Source organism: Enhydra lutris, unplaced genomic scaffold (genome assembly GCF_002288905.1).
Source record: "Enhydra lutris kenyoni isolate GAN:26980312 unplaced genomic scaffold, ASM228890v2 scaffoldscaffold38, whole genome shotgun sequence".
Lineage (NCBI taxonomy): Eukaryota > Metazoa > Chordata > Mammalia > Carnivora > Mustelidae > Enhydra > Enhydra lutris.
The window spans coordinates 11,386,905-11,405,048 of record NW_019154122.1 but is presented as its reverse complement, the minus strand read 5'-3'; the positions used below and the strand labels follow the sequence as shown (position 1 = coordinate 11,405,048).

Sequence of the window (18,144 nt, the reverse complement as noted above, 5' to 3'; positions counted from 1 at the left end):
CCCCCCCCCCCCCCCCCCCCCGTTCCGAGCCTCCACAGCAGATCCGAATTTGTCTCCAAATTCCCTCCTCCATCCCTGCCACCCCTGATCCCAGCCCTGTCATCTCTCACCTGGGATGCCCTCAACAGCCTCATTCCTGTCCCCCCGCTTCCCGCTCCCTTCCTCCCTGCCCGGACCCCAGCCCTGCTCCCTGCAGCCAGGCACCGAGTCAGACCACCCCTTGGTCCACTGGGGGAGTCCTGAGCCCCCCACCTGGGGCCCTGTCTCTGACCAGCACCCCTAACCCACCCGAGCCCCAACCACCAGCTCCTCCCCAGGGCACGACTGTCTCTCTTCTCTTTAGAGCAGCGGAGATTCCTGAAGAGCCCAGGTGTCGGCCTGGGCAGCGGCCATGGCCGGTGGGTGCTCGCGAGCCAGGCCCAGAGGGGAGGGCCTGCCATCACCCCCTCCCCAGGGGCCGTGCTGTGCCAGGAGCCTTGCCAAGTCCAGACCAACCTGGCTGGACAACCGAGCCCCGACCTGAGCCCCGTCCTGAAGGGCACGGCTGGCCAGCTGATGAACGCAAGCTTGCAACAGCAGAGTAACCTGCAGCCCCCCGCCGGCACGCCCCGGGGGAGGGCCAGAGAGTTCGCCATCCAGCAGAGTAACCTGAGCATGAGGGGGACCAGCTCGGCTCAGGGCAGAAGTCCCATCAGCCACCGCCTCTGGCCCCGCCTGACACCTCAGGGAAGGCCTCGCCCTCAAGGATCACTGGCTTGCCCGTGGTCCAGCCTGAGACAGTCCCAGCTGCTGGCCACAGACATCCCCGGCCCAGATGTCCAGCCTGATGCAGGCTTTGGTCCTTTCAGTGGGCACACACGGCCAGGCTCCAGACCCTGGTGTGGCCTGGGGAGCTGGCCCTCTGGGCTCAGAGGGAAACCCCTCACCCTGGAAGACCTGACCGTCCCTGTCCAGAGCCAGGCTCGGACCCCATCCCAAACGGCCATCCGCCAGCTGCTGGCCTCCGTGCGACACCTGGAGCGCGCAGTCAACCATCTCAGGTGCCAGGTGTGCCAAGAACCCAGCAATGGCCAGGTACTCCCTGCCCACCCCCCGTCCAGCCAACCTGTGCCTGCTTCCTGGGATGGGAGGGAGGAACACCTACCTACCAGGTCTCAGGGAAACTGTGCATTTCCCAGAGACACAGGGGACCCAGGCTGCCCTTTCAGACTCTCAGGCAAGCAGGAAGCCTGTGTCCCTAGAGACCATGCTGGGGATCCTGACTGGGGATTTCCTTGACCCTAAGCAGGGCGACCTTCAGGCCAAGCCCCTGAGGCAAGGAGAGAACTTCTCCCTGCGTCTGACATACAGCAGCGGGCAGAGGGGAGCGCCCTGGCTCCCTCAAGGTGCGGGCAGCAAGGAGGCCAGACTCTGCTCTTCGGCCGGCTCCTGGGCTGCCTGGGGTGTCCCACCCAGGCGGGAAGGAGGAGAGTTGACTCCACAGGAGCAGGTCCCCAAGGAGGAAGACAGCGTGGCTTCCTGCCCGCAGGACACAGCCCCAGTAAGGATCATTGTGCAGGTGGAGGCCAGAGGAGGCTGGGCATGGGAACTGGGGGACCCCCGGAGGGCTTCTCCCGGGAACTCTCATGGCCAGCTCGCTGCCACTACCCTGTTGGGCAGGCAGGCATGGCAGAGCATGTCCTGTCCTGCTCGCTCCTCAGCCTGAGAACTGTCATGTCTTTTGGCTTTCCAAGAAAAAAGCCCGAAACGTGCTGAGCCTGGAGTCCGAGACAGCCCGGTGAGGCCATGGGATGGGGGTGGGGGCTGGCCACCCTCCTGGGAGAACTGCTCCCCCATTTGCCTGGGCCAGGGGGGACGAGCCTCTGATGGAGGTCAGGCCCTGGCGGCAGGTCCTCGCGGGACTTCCGGGGAGGGGACTCCCTTCCCACCACCCCTGCTGGGGAACGCAAGGGCCCTCCCTGGCCCCAGGGACAGGGACATGGGGACTGCTGTTGCTGCTGCTGGGAGTCTGTAACCACTAAGGCTGTCTGGCACTCTTGGCCATCCAGGAGGCACTCTGAGGCTCCGGGAGCTTTCCTGGCCAGGACTTCCTGGGCTGGCCACCAACAGAGGGTGTTGTTCCAGCCCGCAGCCGGTCTTCCTGCCGCAGCATGGGGCATCAGGGCTGGGCAGGTGCCCCGGGTGGGGCGCGGCCCCCAGCTGCTTCGTGGGGCCCACCCCCCTGATCAGCCCCGGTCCGGCCCTAGCCGGCAGTGGCTCTCCAGATGTTTCAGAGCGTGGTGGCACTTGGTGCAGAAACGCCGGACGGAGGCTGCAGCAGTGGCCCTGGGCCACCAGCAGCTGCTGGGCAGAGGCCTGTGGGCGCTTCGCCGGGCTCCACGGCTCCGGGAGGCCCAGCTGGAGGTGGCGTGGCAGCGACACACTCAGGCCCTGCTGGCCCAGAGCTTCCAGAAGGTCAGCGGCCTCCCGGTTGGGCCATGGGGCGGTGATGAAAGGCTCGTATGTTGGGGGAGGGCGTTCCCCTGGGCACCTGTTCTGCATCTCCTGAGTGATCTGCGGGAGAGCAGGTGGAGGGCCACCCAGACACCTGCACCAGCTCTGCTTGAGATCACATCCTGCCTCCACTACTTTCTTGGTTCCACAATTTCTTGCTGTGTGACTTTGGGCAGGTTGCTTAACCTCTCTGTGCCTTAGTTTCTTTCGCTCCAAAAGGGGATGATAATAATAGTACCTACCTCTCAGGGTTGTTGTGAGGTTAAATTAATACAGAGAAAGGACTTAGAACCCTACTTAGCACATAGCAAGTGCTCCGCCTTATGGGTGGTTGCTGTCTTTTACTACTGGTTAGCTAGCCAGGGCTGGCAAGACACGTCTGTGTTCTTCCCTCCTTGGGAAAGGGGGTGCTCTGGGAGGGCCCAGCTCCCGATGTTGCCTCTCAAGGAAAGCACTGCGTCTTGGGCTCTTTCTCTGCATTCATTCATTTATTCCCAAAGGGGCCGGGCAGTCTGCAGGTTAAGACCGAAGGCTCTGTGGTCGGACATTTCTGTCCCCACATCCCATCCAGGTGCCTCCTCTTGGGGTTTGAGGCTGCCGCTGACATCCTTCTTTCCCTCTCTCTTCCCCAGTGGAGAAACCGGACTCTACAGCAGAAGCAGGGGCAGCCCCACGTCCAGACTGGGCCGGGACCCCCACCCTCTGGGGCAGGACAAGGCCAAGGCCCCTCAGGAAGGGAGCCAGTGGCAGACCCCATCAGGAGAAGCAGGTAGTCCTGGACAACCCTGTGGCGCATTGGTCGGTGTGGCCTGGGCAGTTCGGGTGGCCTCCCCTTCCCTGCTTCCTGCCTCAATGCCCAACCCCCTCCTGGCTCCCCCCACAAGAGAATGAGGATGAAGTGGACAAAGATTTGTACAACAGTACGTCCACAGCCGCATTATTCACACCTGCCTCTTACTGGCGTTATTTCTGATCGGAACAGTCACACGTGCTTGATTCAAAAAAACACCCCCAGATAGTTATCTGAACCTTTCACCGCCCTTCCCCACGTATCCCCCTTCCTAGAAGCAATTTCCTGGTATTTGCATGGGATTTTTAGTGACGAGGATAAATGGTTGTGCTATGTTAGATGGGGGGAAAGGCTAAAAAATGATGTGTAAGGTATTTTTCGTGCACATGAAACGATACAGAAGGAAAAACAGTGAAATGTTGTACAATTACTGAGCACGACCGAACCGCGCACTTAGAGATGGTTAAGACGGTAAGTTTCATGTATTGTGTATTTTACCACCGCTCAAAGTGAGAATCAATAAATATTTCATCCAAAAAACATGCTGAAATAAACAGATAGTGCTTAGTGAAATTCAAGTTGGCCATTTCCTCTCCATTCCCTCAGTCGTCCGCTACAGCAAAGTAAGGGTTTTGTTCCTCCTTAAAAATGAAACAAACGTGTTTAAAATAATTATTCAAATGCCATTTGCTTGAATACATGTTTGCGGTAAGAATCCAAACAGGATTGAAGGGGCACCTGGGTGACTCAGTGGGTCAAGGCCTCTGCCTTCAGCTCAGGTCAAGATCTCAGGGTCCTGGGTTCGAGCCCCACATCAGGCTTTCTGCTCAGCGGGGAACCTGCTTCCCCCTCTCTCTCTGCCTGCCTCTCCGCCTACTTGTGATCTCTGTCTGTGAAATAAATAAAATCTTTAAAAGAGGGGCGCCTGGGTGGCTCAGTGGGTTAAGCCGCTGCCTTCGGCTCAGGTCATGATCTCAGGGTCCTGGGATCGAGTCCCGCATCGGGCTCTCTGCTCAGCAGGGAGCCTGCTTCCCTCTCTCTCTCTATCTGTCTGCCTGCCTCTCTGTCTACTCTACTTGTGATCTCTCTCTGTCAAGTAAATAAATAAATAAAATCTTAAAAAAAAAAAAATCTTTAAAAGAGAAAGAAAAAATAAATTTAAAATTCAAACAAGATTGAAGAGAGTGAAACAGGGGCACCTGCATGGCTCAGTCGTCAAGCGTTTGCCTTTGGCTCAGGTCATGATCCCCTGGTCCTGGGATCGAGCCCTGCATCGGGCTCCCCGCTCATCGAGGAGCCTGCTTCTCCTTCTCCTTCTGCCTGCTGCTCCCCCGACTTGTGCTCGCTCTCTGTCAAATAAATTTTAAAAATCTTAAAAAAAAAAAAAAAAGAATGAAACAAAGGCAGAATCTCCCCCCAAGTTGCTTCCATAATCAGGGATGACCTGGAGAGAACGGGGTCGGGGAGGGGCAGCTCATCGCACCTGTGCACATGCCGTGGTGGGTGGCGGCCAGGTGGCCAGGCTGGGACTGTGCGCTCTCCCTCAGCCCAACCCAGGTCATCGCTTCCTCTCTCTGGGCAACTTCACTTGCAGTCCAGGGAGTCCGAGGGAGGAGGCAGGAGCCTGGCCGAGACCAGCTGGAGGCGATGGGGTAGAGCAGATGCTGCAGGTCTTACAACAACTGGCTGGTGAGCTGTGGGCCCCCACAGGCCCCAGGAAAACAGGGGAGAGGGAGCGGGGCTGGCCCCGAGCACCCACACTGGGCAGGGCTGCGGCTCCCGCACAAATGAATGTTTACTGAGCATCTCCTGGGACAGCTTCCCAGACACGATCTCATTTGAGCGTCCAGGGACCTGGGCAAGGCTTTGTGCCCAGTGTACGGTTGGGGAAAGTGAGGCACAGAGAAGTTAAGTGACCAGCTCAAGGGCACACAGTATGAGAGGTGCACATCCTGTATTCATGTCCCGATGCTAATTCAGGTCCTACAGAAGTTTGAGTGTTCGAACCAGAGGGTCCCTCAGACATCACTCACTCACGGGGAAAACGGACACACAGAGACAGGGAACAACAGAGCCTCCTCCTGTCCTGATCCTCCCTACTCTCTCTCTTCTCGCTCTTCAGTCTTCCTCTTGTGGTTCCATCTGAAGGAATGGGCCTGGCAGGAGAGGGGGGTCCAGAGAGAGGCCTCCCAGGTCGCACTGAGGACTCAGAGGAGGGGGAGGCCGCCCCTAGCCCCGTGCTCTCCTGTGACATGTGCACCCAGGGGAGCCTCTCCGGACCCTGAGCAGCGGAGAGCCTGGCTCGGCAGGTAGGGAGGAGCGGAAGAAGGTGGGAGTGGGGACCCCCTTCCTTGAGGCAGAGGGGTTTGGTCCTCAGCAGAGCTCGGTGCTGGCCGCCCCCAGCCCCCCTCCAGGAAGCATGGCCATCACAGTGGGTGCGCCCTAAGTTAAAGTGTTATGAGGGGAAGGAACACAGTCCCGTAAGAGGGTTTTTCCTGTGTTAATTTTTTACGATGAGACATTTACATCTTACACGAAAGTAAAGAAAATAGATACTAACCCCCAGTGTGCCCATCACCCAGCTTCAAGAAAATCACCTCCTGGGGACGCCCGGGTGGGGCAGTGGGTTGCGTGTCTGGCTCTTGGTTTCAGCTCAGGTCACCATCTCAGGGTCCTGGGATCGGGCTCCGTGTTGGGCTCAGCGTGGAGTCCCCAGGAGCTTCTCTCTCTCCCCCTCCCTCTGCCCCTCCTGCTCATGCTCTCTTTCTCTTTAAAAAATAAACCAATAAAATATTTTAAAAAGAGAAAGAAAAGGAAAATCACCTCCTGAAAACCCTGTTTCATCCATACCCCAATTGCTCCCCCTACGTTATTTTAAAGCCCCCCTATCGTACCGTTTCACCCGTAAATACTTCTGCAACGTCTCTAAAAGATAGGAAATCTTTTCAACGACATAACCCCCGTGCCATGATCACGCTTAAAAGTGAACATTAATTGCTTAATGCCAAAAAACATCTGGTCAGACTTTACATTTCCCACTGTTTTACAGGTGCACATTCTGTTAGAGCTTGTTTGAACCGGGATCCAAATAAAGTCCTTATGTTAAAGTTGGTGGATAAGCCGTTAAGGTCTTTTTGAGCTCTGATGTCCCTTCTAGTCTTTTGGGTTTTTGTTTTTCTTTGCAATTTATCTGTGGAGGAAACCAGGCTGCTGGTTGAGTAGAGTTTCCCTGGGTCTGATTCCTGCTGACTGCATTCCCCCGTGTAGCTTTTTCTCTCTTTTTTAAAGATTTTATTTTTATTTATTTGAGAGAGAGAGGGAAGGAGGGAGAGCACAGAGGGAGAGGGAGGAGCAGGCTCCCAGCTGAGAGCAGAGAGCCCCACGTGTGGCCCCGGGATCACGACCCGAGCCCAAGGCAGATGTTTCACCCACTGAGCCACCTAGGTGCCCCCGTCCCCCACCAGTGCCGTTTCCTAGGAGAACTTTGAGCTTGACCACAGTTTCACGGAGATGTGAGGGTGAATGCTTGGCCCATTGAGGGAGAGCCGGCAGGAGAGCACTGGGCAAGGGAATGGCGCAGGCAAAGGCCCGTGACAGGGGAGTGTGGGAAACTCAAAGGACACCTTGGTAGCCCAAGGTGGGGAGCCTGGGGGACAGGGGAGGGTTTAAGGTGATGATGGAAAGGCATGCGGGGGCCAGATCACGCATGGCCTTGTAGGTGGTGTTGAGGAGCTGACATTCTGTCCTAAGCGCAAGGCAGGGGGGCGGGGGGGTTGGCGCTGGAGGTTTTCAGCAGGGGAATAAGATGACGGCATTTGAGCTTGGGGAAAGATCACTCTGGCCACGGAGCCGCCACTGCCTGGAGGGGCCCTGAGTGGATGTGGGAGGCCAGACAGGAGGCTGCTGAGGCCATCCGGGCACCCGGGGGTGAGGGCGTGGTGGCCTGAACAGGTTCAGAGTGTGAAGGGGCTTGTCCCCGGCCTCAGCAGTGGCACAGGGCAGGTGGCTGTCGCTGCCGTCATTACTACTAGTACCAGCACCTTCTCTTGGCTCCCCAGGTGCTTTGGGGCCTGGCAGAAGTTCATGCTAAGAGCCGCCCGGTACCGGGACCGCCTGGCCCGCCACCGGGCAGGGACCCTGAGGTTATGTCTGCAACAGTGGATGTGGATGAAACAGCTCCGGGCCTCAGATGGAGCGAAGGTGACCCAGCTGTCCGTCTGCCGCCAGAAGGCCGGTGAGCGAGTGAGGGGCAGGCCGAGGGGCTCCCTTTCCCTCCCACCCCAGCAAACGTTGTCACCTAAGCTCCTTCTGTGGTGGGCCCCAGGGGAACTGATGGCTTCTCGTGATGGGGGATGGTAGTACCCGGAGCATTCTGGGGGGTGCAGTCTGACGGCCCAGGAGGGTCCAGGAGGGGTCCCCAGAGCGGGCAGGCCTTGGCTGGGCCCCATCCTCACTCCGGGTCATGAGCTGCTCTAAGCAAGAGACTTTGTTCCATCTTCTGCTAGGAGGGGATGTGGTCGCTTCTCTCAGAAGTTCCTGATCTGGGAGATAATTCACAGCCCTTGTTTCCCTCCCCCAGGATCTGATAGGGGAAGATGGGATCTCCGAGGTGTCTTGGAGGGGAGGATTTGGAGGCAGTGGGTGGGGGCATTGCCTGGGAGGGGAGCTCCTAAGGAGGGGTGAGGCGGGCTGAGGCTGCCACAGGTTCCACCAAGGAAGGGCTTTTGGGTGGAAGGAGGTCACTGGGGATGCGGCTGATTCACCCTTTGACGGCTCCTTAGGGAACACAGCCCTCTGCAGCTCGGCGCCCGGAGGGGCCACAGCCCAGGGCCTGGGGGTCATGGCTCAGACCCAGGGGCTGCCCCCGGAGCAAGGGGGGTGCAACCTGCAGGAAGCCTGCAAGAGATTGGCCCTGCACCGGGTGCTGCTGCTCTGGAGGACACGGCTGTCCCAGCGCCAGAGGGCTGAGTAGGTGTCTGCAAGCCTGTGACCCAGGGTTGGGGGGGGGGCATGTGAGTGGAGCTGAGCCCTGGGAAGTGCCCCATGGGGGATGGGCCGGGTCCTGCTCTTCCCCAGGCTCTTGCAGAAGGCACCCCCCCTCCCCGGGCCCAGCACGCTGTGATACTGGTGCAGGGCTCGGGGAGGTGGCCCAGGGGCCTGGAAGACAGTGACTGAGCAGAGAGCGAGCTGTGGGAGCCATGGGTTAGCCGGGGACGCAAACGCTTGTTCACACAAGAGCTTGTGAACACAGGAGCTTGCTTGCTCTTCTCCAGGATGGGTGGGAGCCCCCTGGTGGCAGGAGCCGTGCCTGCATTGCCGTGGTCTGGCAGGTTGGAGGAATGGTCCCGTGCCCCTGTCTGCCTCATTATAGAGCTAGAGAAACTGAGGCTCAGAGGGCCGAGCAGCTTGCTTGAAATCACACTGTGAGTTAGGAGCAACTCTTTTGGTCGCTGTTGCTTTTCTACAAGTGCTGGGACCCAGACTCCGGACTGGTGGCTGCGGGGGAGGGGGTGATGGGGGTCAGGAGGGGCCTGCCGCCCTGGTGGAATGTCAAGCAGAATGTAAGCCAGCGGTTGCAGGGATAAGTTGAAAGCCCCATAGTGGGATGCCTGGGTGGCTCAGTCAGTTAAGTGTTTGTCTTTGGCTCAGGGCGTGATCCCGGGGTCCTGAGATCAAGCCCCAGGTCAGGCTTCCTGCTCATTGGGGAGCCTGCTTCTCCCTCTGCCCCTCCCCCCATTCATGTGCGCATTCTCTCTCTCAAATAAATAAAATCTTAAAAAAGACAAAGCCACATGCCAAGTATCCATCGTCCCACACCCACTTGGTCCACTTGGACCCTCTGTCTCTTTGAATGAAGCCCCTAGAATTCCCAGGGAAGTCAGTTCACCGTGATCCCTCAGAATGTAGCTCTCCCTCCTGTAGTCCACCCTCTAGCCTTTGGGCACCAGGGAACAGTCGGTATCTCCTTCCGACATAGCTGGGGCTGTCCTGTGCTCTAAAATAAGCTTTTGGATTCCCCCATCTTCTGCTATTTGGAGTTTGGGGAAATGACCTTCCACCAGGCCTCAGTTTCCCTATCTACATAACTGAGCAGAGGCAGAAGTACTGATGTGGCCATACGCGTGGTCCCCTGAGTCCGGGGTCCTTGGGTCTGGGGCCCAGCTCCGTGTCCCATCAGGAGTGTGGCAATGATCTCGAGCTGATACAGGTGTAGAAAGCAGTGGCCTCAGCCTTAGATGCTCATGAGAGTCACTCTGGGAGCCCTGGAAAAGTCAGGAAGCCCAGGCCGCAGCTGGACTGCCAAGTCAGAATCTCCGGGGGGTGAGACCCCAGTGGGCATGAGTACGTCTTGGAGCCCCCCACGTAGTCCCCTATGTGGCTGGCTTGCAAGGTGATGCTCTAGCCTGGTGTTTGGCATGGGTGGCCCCTTCCAGATCAGCTCTGGCAGAGACCCGGCTGGGGGCAGCACCTGCTTGGCAGTCCCATCAGCCTCGGGGTGAGGCTGGGGCCCCGGGGATTCACCTGCCCCTTCCTGTAGCTCCTTCCTCCAGGGCATGAGGCGGCAGGTGATTCGGCATATCCTGAGGGGGTGGCATTTGAAGGTGTGGGGTCTGAGCACCTCGTCAGACAGTGCCAGGACCACCTTGGCCCCGGAGCTCCTGGGCAGCATCCCGGGAGGGGAGCCACTGCTGGACGGCAGCCCACCCCGAAGCTCACTAGAGAAGGTGAGGGGCAGGGGGTGGGAATGGGCTGGGGTGGGTGGGGGACAGGTGGGAGGAGACAGTGGAGACAGGGCAGGGCCCGAGGATCCAAGACTTCCTTCCTCCTTCCCCAGGCTTCCAGGACCCCCGCCCTCTTGGAGACCCTCCCACTGAGGCTTCTGTGGGCATCTGGGCAACGGCAGAGGGCACAGTGCCTTCTGCCCTGGCAGGTGCGGGCTCAGCACTCCCGGGGTGCAGCAAGGTGGCACCGGTGTACTCTTCAGAGGCGGTAGGGATCCCTCCTCATGGTGGGTGAGCCACGCCGCCCACCACTCTGTGGACATCCTGTTCCCAGTCCCCTTCCCATTACTCCTTGACTCTTGACTCCCATTACTCCTACATCCCTTTGGGGTCTGCCTCCCAGAGGGCTCCCACCCCACGCTCCAATCCGTTGGAACCGAGATTCAGGTCCTCTGGATTTCTCCTGCCCTCCCAGCCTGCCAGTCGTTTCTCCCAGAGACTTCGTAGCTGTGGTTCGTTCATTCATTTATCTGCAGCACAATGCTTGGGTCCACCTGGGTTCTAATCCCAGCTTTGCCCCTCCCTAGCTCTGTGATCTTGGGCAAGTTGCTTAACCTCTCTGTGTCTCCATCTCTCCGTTTGTATGGGAATGATAACAGTAGTCACTCCAGTGGGCATCAACAAGGTAGGGGCATATAATCCCCTAGCCCAGTGCCTGGCACATAGTAAGCACTCAGTTCATAACAGTGTTGATCGCTAGTGGCTGAACTCAGGACTTGGGGTCCGTGATCCCATCTCATCCCTAACCTGTTGTTATAACACTCGGAGTAGCATTTGAGCAGTCCAGTCCCCAGCAAGCCACGCTCCCCCATGATGGAAACAGGGAGAAAAGTCCCCCCTCCAAGCTCCTGAGGGAGGGGATGGCTGGGAGAGCCCAGGGTGGCAATGACCATCCTCAGAGTGGACGCTCCCCTCCCCACCCTTCCTAGCATCCTCCTCAGCTGGAGCCACTGGGCCACAGCCCAGGGGGCCCAGAGAGAGCTGGCGGTTGCCTGGGCCTGGGACCGGAGCTGCAGGGCCGCGCTGGGCTTGTGGCGGCGAAGGCTGGCGCAGGGGCGAGAGGTGGAGCAGTGGGTTCGGGCACGGGCCCACACACGGGTCCGAGGTGCCCTTCACCATTGGCACTCCTGCTGGCAGAGTGAGTCGGGGCCTAGTGCCGGGTCACTGAGGGGGAGGGAAGGGCCAGGTCCATCAGGGAGACCCAGGGTTTTGTGCCCTCCAGCAGAGTCCAGGGATGGGACTGTCATGGAGCACACCCAGGACGGCGGTGGGGGGAGGCAGAGCAGAACCAGGGGCTTGGACATTGCCCGTCCATTCCCCAGCTGTGTGGACCTTACACAAGCTGCACAACCTCTGCAAGCCTCAGCTTACTCATCTGTAAAATGGGGATCACAGCAGCACCCTCCCCAGAGGCTGATTCTGGGGAGTCTAGGACACCATCCCCCACTGTTGGCTCAGAGCTCAGTTCCTAGTAGGTGTTGCTGTCGTCATCCACCGCCATCTTCTTCACCCTCATCCTCATTATCCTCACTTGGCCTTCAGGAGTCTCGGGACTGAGCACCGAGTTCTGGTGTCCTCAGAGCCCAGCATAGGAGGTGGGGAGCACTGGGGGCCATTTCCGAGGCTTCCCACTACACCAACACATCGTATCAGGGAGCTGGTGGGTGGGGACCTGGTTGTTCTGGAAAGTTCCTGTCCTGTCCACTGAGGACAGCTGCTTCTCCAGCCCAATCGTTGTCCAGTTATGCTGACCTCGTTTTCAAGGAAAAGCTGGAAATCTAGATTTTTACATGAATTGTCCTGATCCCTAAACGTTTCCAAGAAATGAAAAACAGTGAGCTGGGTTGGCCTGTTCGTCACAGGACACTTGTAACCCAAGCACTTAAACCCAGATGGTTAGGGCGCCTCCTGTGTCCCTGCTTGGGTCACGTGCAGAGGGCTGGCCGAGGAGGGGCCCACAGATACTGGGGCTGAGGGGCGGGGCTGGGATGAAGGCCCGGGGGCATCTCAGCCTCTCTCGGGTCACAGGGCAGCAGTCCCTGCGTGCCAGGTGCCAGACGTGGGTGCAGGTCCATCTCCAGGCCTTGAGGGGGTCCGTGTTCCAGGACTGGCGGCAGGCGGCAGCTCATTGGAGACACCCAGGGCCCTCCCCAGAGCCGCGTCTACTTCACAGGTGGGTGGGCCCGGGGGTAGGAGGATGAGAGAGGTTATCCCCACTCTGGAAAAAACAGAGATAAAGTCCAGGGGACCTAACGAGGGAGCCATAGACCTGTGACCATTGATTCCTTTACCTGCTTTGTTCGAGAGGCGCCTAACTGATGTCCTGATGAGCCCCGGGTCTCCAACTCCCGGCCAGGTCAGTCCTTTGGTTTGAGGGGACACAGGAAGGGTGGGGGACGTCCACGCCTCCAACACCCACCATTACGTGTGTCCCAACATCACGTCCGTGTCTTGTTGAGCACAAGGAAGTTCTGCTCTATACAGTTGCCAAATGAGTGAACTCTTCGTGAAAATAGAGATGTTCCAGTAAAATGTATAGCGCTCGCTCATGCATAGTTAGAAGCAGCGGGAACGGGTGATGCTTTCTCCCACCGTTCAGCTACAAATGCGCAGATTCTCACGGTGTCCCCGCACGGCGGGCGGCTGGCCGTTGATGGCTCAGTGGCCGATACCAAACTTTCAGACCTGAACAGTGGACACTGTGCTCCCCTCACCAGCCTTCTGCCCCTGGGTGGGCTTGTGAGGGGCGACCAGGCCTCATTGCTCCCCCAGGACTTGGCCCCATACCTGCTGGGTTCCCATGCTGGGGACACCTGCCCTCCTGAGTCCGTCTGCACGTGTGGAGGCCCTGGACCAAAGCTGGCACTTGGACCCGTTACACAATCGTGCCTATGTGCTGAAGGCACAGAGTTATGTGTGCAAAACCATGTATTACCTAGGACACTTAGTGGGGGGATTTGCGGATGCAATTTGGAATAAATGGGACTTTTTGACGCCAAAAGCCTGCTAGGCTCCTCCCTCTGCTCCTGTTTTTCAGCCGTTTCCAGACCTGGCGTGGAATTGAAAGAGACACAGGGGTGGTCCCGGCCATGGGAGCCTCTCAGGATGGCCCGAGAAAGGCCGTGGGGGCCACATTTGCCACGTGACAGGATGCCCGAGCAGCCAAGGCCTGGGCACAGGAATGGCATGTGGCCCAGGCCTCCGTGGCCTACTGCAGAAGCTACGTGCCGGTGGGGGGGCCGGGCGCACAGGCAGCTGAGCAGGGCCCGGGCCCAGCAGGCCTTCATAGCACAACGAGCGGCTCTGGGCCGGTGCTGTGAGGCCTGCCGGCGGGCAGAAGAGAGAGTGGCCCTGTGCCAGACTCAGTGGTGCGTGAGTCCTGCCTATGCCAGGTCAGCCGAGCCTGTGCTGCCCAGAAGCTGAGTGGCAGGTGGGTGCCCGAGCCCTGCGGGCAGCCCCACACGGTGCTTCCAGCTGAGTCTGTTTCTGAGGCCTTGGGCTTGCTGTTGTGAGAGGTAGAGGGTATTTGGTGGCTGGCGATGGGGCTTGGGAAGTTGGGGTCAGAGGAAAAGGCGATCCCAGACACCGCAGCTTGTCCTGGGGTCCAAGTCCAGACCCGCACTTTCCAGCAAAGCAACCCCTCTCTGAGCAAGTCTTTGAAGGACAGAGGAGGATAACAGGCCCGCCTTAGGGAATGCGTGCGAGCACTGGGCTCAGGGCTCAGAAACACGGCAGGTGCTCATTAAACAGTGCTCCTGTGAGGGAGAGCAAGGCAAAGACAGCAAGACTGGCCGCTCTCTGTCCCTGGGGTGTGATGTTCTGCTGCTCTCTGGGCCTCTTTTAACCCAATTTCCCCAGAAGAGGGATGAGGGGAGGATCCAGCAGGGCACTGGCTGGGAAGGGTTTACCTTCTGCTTCACACACATGTGGGCTCCTCCCTCTGTCCCAGGATCCTAGAGGCCTGGGCCCAGTCAGCAGCCAGGGCCCATGACCAGCGAGCCGCCATCACCCAGTTCCAGCAGGCTGGGTCCAGACGCCTCCTGTGGACCCACTGGGCCCAGTGGCAGGCAGCGCTGCTCAGTATGCGGTTGGAACCACAGGGGAAGGCCCAGGAGGCCCGTGCTGTTGACCTTGGGCAGTGGCCCAGGGTGGCCAGCAGAGGGCGCCTTCTAGCGCTGACCCCAGCTCCAGCCCTGTGGAAGCAGGTGAGCCGGCCTAGGTGGGGTGGGCCAGTGGCCTCAGAATCGGCTTGCTTCAGCCCATGGTGACAAGCGTGGCTGGATGCTTATCCAGGGGACCCATTGGTAGGGACACTACCCCTACCACGTTCTAGAACTGCCTCCCGGCTCTGGAAGCCTGCCATCTTTGGGTCCATCGGCAAACATTTACTGAGCACCTACTAAGTGCCAGCCCAGCACAAAGACAAATGCTGTGGTTACAGTCTGTTAGGGAGACAGACACCTGAACTCATATGTATCCTGGTGCAGCCTAGGGTCAGGTACATGGGGATAGGAGCAACTGTTTGCCTAGGAGCAACTGTTTGCCAAGTCCCTTTTATTCTTTATCGGAAAAAATAAACCTGCTCATTACAGGAAAATCAGGAGGTATAAAGGGAATGTTTCTTTCATAACTCCCTCCACTCATAGACAACCACCAGTCCCTCTCCAGACCCGAAGCACTTAGTTCTGGGGCGCCTGGCTGGCTTAGTCGGTGGAGCATGGGAGTCTCGATCTCAGGGTTGTGAGTTCGAGTCCCATGTTGGGTGTGCAGAGTACTTAAAAAGAAAAGAAAACCTTTAAAAGAAAAAGGAAAAAAAGGAGGCATTTAGTTCTGACACCTGCAAATGGTGACAAGAGCCTAATGGCAAACAGGACTGAAGAGGCCTCAATGGAAGCCAGGCCCAAGAATGGACACCGCATGGCAGTCTAGGGATGTCACTGGAGGATACACAGCCCCAGAGTTACTGGCAGGCTGCGCAGGTTCCTAAAGATGTACAGGAATCATCCAGAGTCCTGTTTCAGAATGCCAGGAAGCATGTAATAGATTCTAGAAAGGTTCTTAGAAAAAAGATTAAATTGTTTTTATGAAAGATCCTATTTAGAGAAAGAGAGTACGTGTGTGTGAGGGGGAGGGGCAGAGGGACCGAGAATATCAAGCAGATTCCACACTGAGCACGGAGCCTGAGGCAGGGCTCCATCTCACCACCCTGAGATCATAAGCTGAACCAAAATCAAGAGTCAGACACTGAACCGACTGAGCCACCCAGGTGCCCCTACATTGTTTTTTAAAATGGAATTGAAAGGGCCTCGCTTTGGTTATTTGCAGAACCCATACATTCATGCGCACAGGGGGCGATGGCAACAGCAGCTTCTGGGGACTCGGCATTTTATTTCTAGATCTGTGTCACAAGCCAATTTTACTTTTGGTCTGTTTAAAAATATTAACATTCCATTCTTTTTTTTTTTTTTTTAAGATTTATTTGACAGAGATCACAAGTAGGCAGAGAGACAGGCAGAGAGAGAGAGGGAAGCAGGCTCCCCGCTGAGCAGAGAGCCCAACTCGCAGCTCAATCCCAGGACCCCGGGATCCTGACCGGAGCCGAAGGCAGAGGCTTTAACCCACTGAGCCAACCAGATGCCCTTAACATTCCATTCTTATCAGCAAAGGCAGTCTGGATCCCCCGTGCTGATGGAGAAAAAGAGGTGTACCAAAACCAAAAGTAAATGCCGGGGAGAATAACAGGGTGCTTGGCTCCAGCCCCTCTCCCCGTTTCTACCACAGGAACACATGCACCCAGGCAGCCTTCCCCGAGTGGCACAAGCTGGTATTAGGCCTCCCCATGCAACAGAGGCCCTCTGAGAGCCCCTGGTCTGTAGCAGAGCCGTAGCTGGGCTTGGGCTCCGGAGTCAGGCAGGTAATCTCGCTTTGTAAAACCCAAGTGGGGACGGACTGCACTGGCACAGGTGAGCCCTCACCAAGTGGTGTACATGATGGGTCCGCCCCTCCGCTTCCACCCCCGGCCGTGCTTTGAGGACAGGGGAGGCAGCAGGGATGTGTGCTGATGGCCCCCCTAAGGGCAGGTGTCTTCCCTGCCTCCTCTGGGAGCCTCGGGGCCACACAGGAGGAGGCCCTGCTTCTGGTCAGGGCAGGGCAGGAAGGACCCTGCCACGTTGCCTGGGATGCAGGGGGTCCAAGCCCATCGGGTTCAGGTTATCCTCTCTGGCTGTTCCCTCAGGCCCACGGCTACGGGACACTGACCGGCCCAAGCCAGCACCACAACCACGGGGGACAAAGGAAGCCGAGAAAAGTCTCCTGGGCTCAGAGTAAGGAGACCAGTCCCTGGGGCCAGACATCTCCCAGGCCTGGAAATCGGCTTCCAGCAACGAGGCTAATCCTTTTTAGGTACAGATTTTCTTTTCTTTCCAGACGGCAGAGAGCGCCCCCTCTGCTTTGCCTTGTGCGCAGGCCAGGCCCAAGGCCGGCCCCCTACGAGACCAGGAGGAGACCGCTACTCTGAGGCCCCACCCCTCCAAGGCCAAGGCGAGGCGGCTAAAAGACAGCCGGGGTAAGGGCAGCTGCGCGTGCGCGGGGCCCCGGGGGCGGGGCGGGGCTCAGCCGGGGCGGGGCACAACCGGGGCAGGGCTCAGCCGGGGAGGGAGCTGGGCCCTCTCTCCTCCTTGCTCCCTCCTGGAGGATCTGCCCTTCTCCCTGGTCATTAAGGGGTCCTGATGCTCTTGGCTGTCGGGGTGCATGCCAGGGCTTCTCCCCACCAGGAGGAAATACCTGCAGCGCTGGCACCGGGAGGCACTGCTTTCCCGGCTCCACGGCTCCCAGCGGGCCCGGAGCCTGGCAGCAGCATGGCGGCACTGGGTAGATGTTCAGGGTGCCGAGCAGCTGGCACGGACGCTGGTGAGTGGGTGGCACCCTCTCCCCAGCCTCAAGCTGATCTAGCAGCTCACCTCCTCCTCAACCCTAACCCCTAGAAATGAAGTCTCTCAAAGCATATTGGCCTCTGTATGGACCAAAGTCTGAAAGCTTGGGGCCAGGTGCAAGGATCTGCAAACTCACCTTAGGGGACGCCCGCATTGTCACAGCCCCTTCTCCGTGGTGCTGCGGAGCTGTAAGGGAAAGACGCAGCAGAGGGGCAGGGGGGCAGGGGGGCAGCAGGGGCTGGCTGGGCCCCTCTTAACCCCCCCTCCCACAGCTGAGGCAGTGGCACCTGACGCAGGCCTGGCGTGTGTGGCGGCGGCGGGCTCTGCAGCTGTGGGTGGCTCAGCAATTACAGCAGCAAGAAAGTGGCCGGGTCCTTATCCAGGTATGGGGATAGCTCCCACCCCTCAGCAGCTCTTTGGAGCTGGGGCCCCTCCATTTTCAGGGGAGGTGTCCGTTCCATTAGAGAAAACACAGCTTGGGTCCCCATTTAGCTGGTGATCATGCGCTCAGCCCGGTTCTACCCACTCGGTGTGGGCACGAGCCTTGACCACAGCATGTCTGCCACTCACACTAGCCCACGTTGGGTATGGGTCCCTGAGTGCCCCATCCCTTAGCCACCCCGCTCTGAGCGTAGCTTCCGAAATCACAAATCAGATCTGTTCTGAGCCTGGGCATTTGGCCTGGGGCTAGAGCTGGCTGGGTGGCTGGCTAGGGCGGAGGGAAGGGGGGGGGTGAGTCGCCCATTCACTCCAGGGAGAGAAGGAACTGGGCACAGGTGTTAGCCTAGCACAGACAGCAGACCCAGGAGGGAGCCAAATAGCCTTTCCTTCCTCCTCCCTAATTCCAGGTCTTTGAGAAGTGGCGCCAGCACCTGGCAGCAAGGGGCCAGAAGAGGAGCCACCAGCAGTCTGATAGCCCTGAGCCCGGCGGGCATCAGGAGCCCTGGGAGTAGGCTGGAAGCTGCTCGAGCCCATGTGCATGGTGGACTGGAGGCGGAGCAGGGGACCAGCTGTAGTTGTGACTTGTTCCCTTGGAAAGAAAAACAACACTGAGCCCAGCCTCCCTAAGGAAGGAACAGCGCCCCACCCATCAGGGCAGTGCAGGCTCAAGCCACCAGACATCCCACTGCCTGGTGACCCGGGAGCC

The 18,144-nt window shown here is 58.6% G+C and overlaps 1 protein-coding gene across 1 annotated transcript in view; it reads left to right on the top strand.

Annotated features, from left to right (window-relative positions):
* Positions 1-18,065, top strand: part of LOC111154835 (chromosome unknown C1orf167 homolog) — an 18,891-nt gene extending 826 nt beyond the window's left edge. Inside the window, 19 exon segments of the mRNA XM_022514764.1 lie at positions 344-1,074; positions 1,187-1,540; positions 1,701-1,777; positions 2,247-2,454; positions 3,126-3,262; positions 5,548-5,592; positions 7,342-7,517; positions 8,065-8,251; positions 9,822-10,008; positions 10,119-10,273; positions 10,995-11,203; positions 12,094-12,238; positions 13,103-13,295; positions 16,301-16,388; positions 16,531-16,630; positions 16,839-16,974; positions 17,270-17,380; positions 17,846-17,883; positions 17,885-18,065. Of these exon segments, the coding sequence (XP_022370472.1) occupies positions 344-1,074; positions 1,187-1,540; positions 1,701-1,777; positions 2,247-2,454; positions 3,126-3,262; positions 5,548-5,592; positions 7,342-7,517; positions 8,065-8,251; positions 9,822-10,008; positions 10,119-10,273; positions 10,995-11,203; positions 12,094-12,238; positions 13,103-13,295; positions 16,301-16,388; positions 16,531-16,630; positions 16,839-16,974; positions 17,270-17,380; positions 17,846-17,883; positions 17,885-18,050 (3,443 nt within the window). The 3' untranslated portion in view covers positions 18,051-18,065.
* Positions 18,066-18,144: the final 79 nt, after the last annotated feature.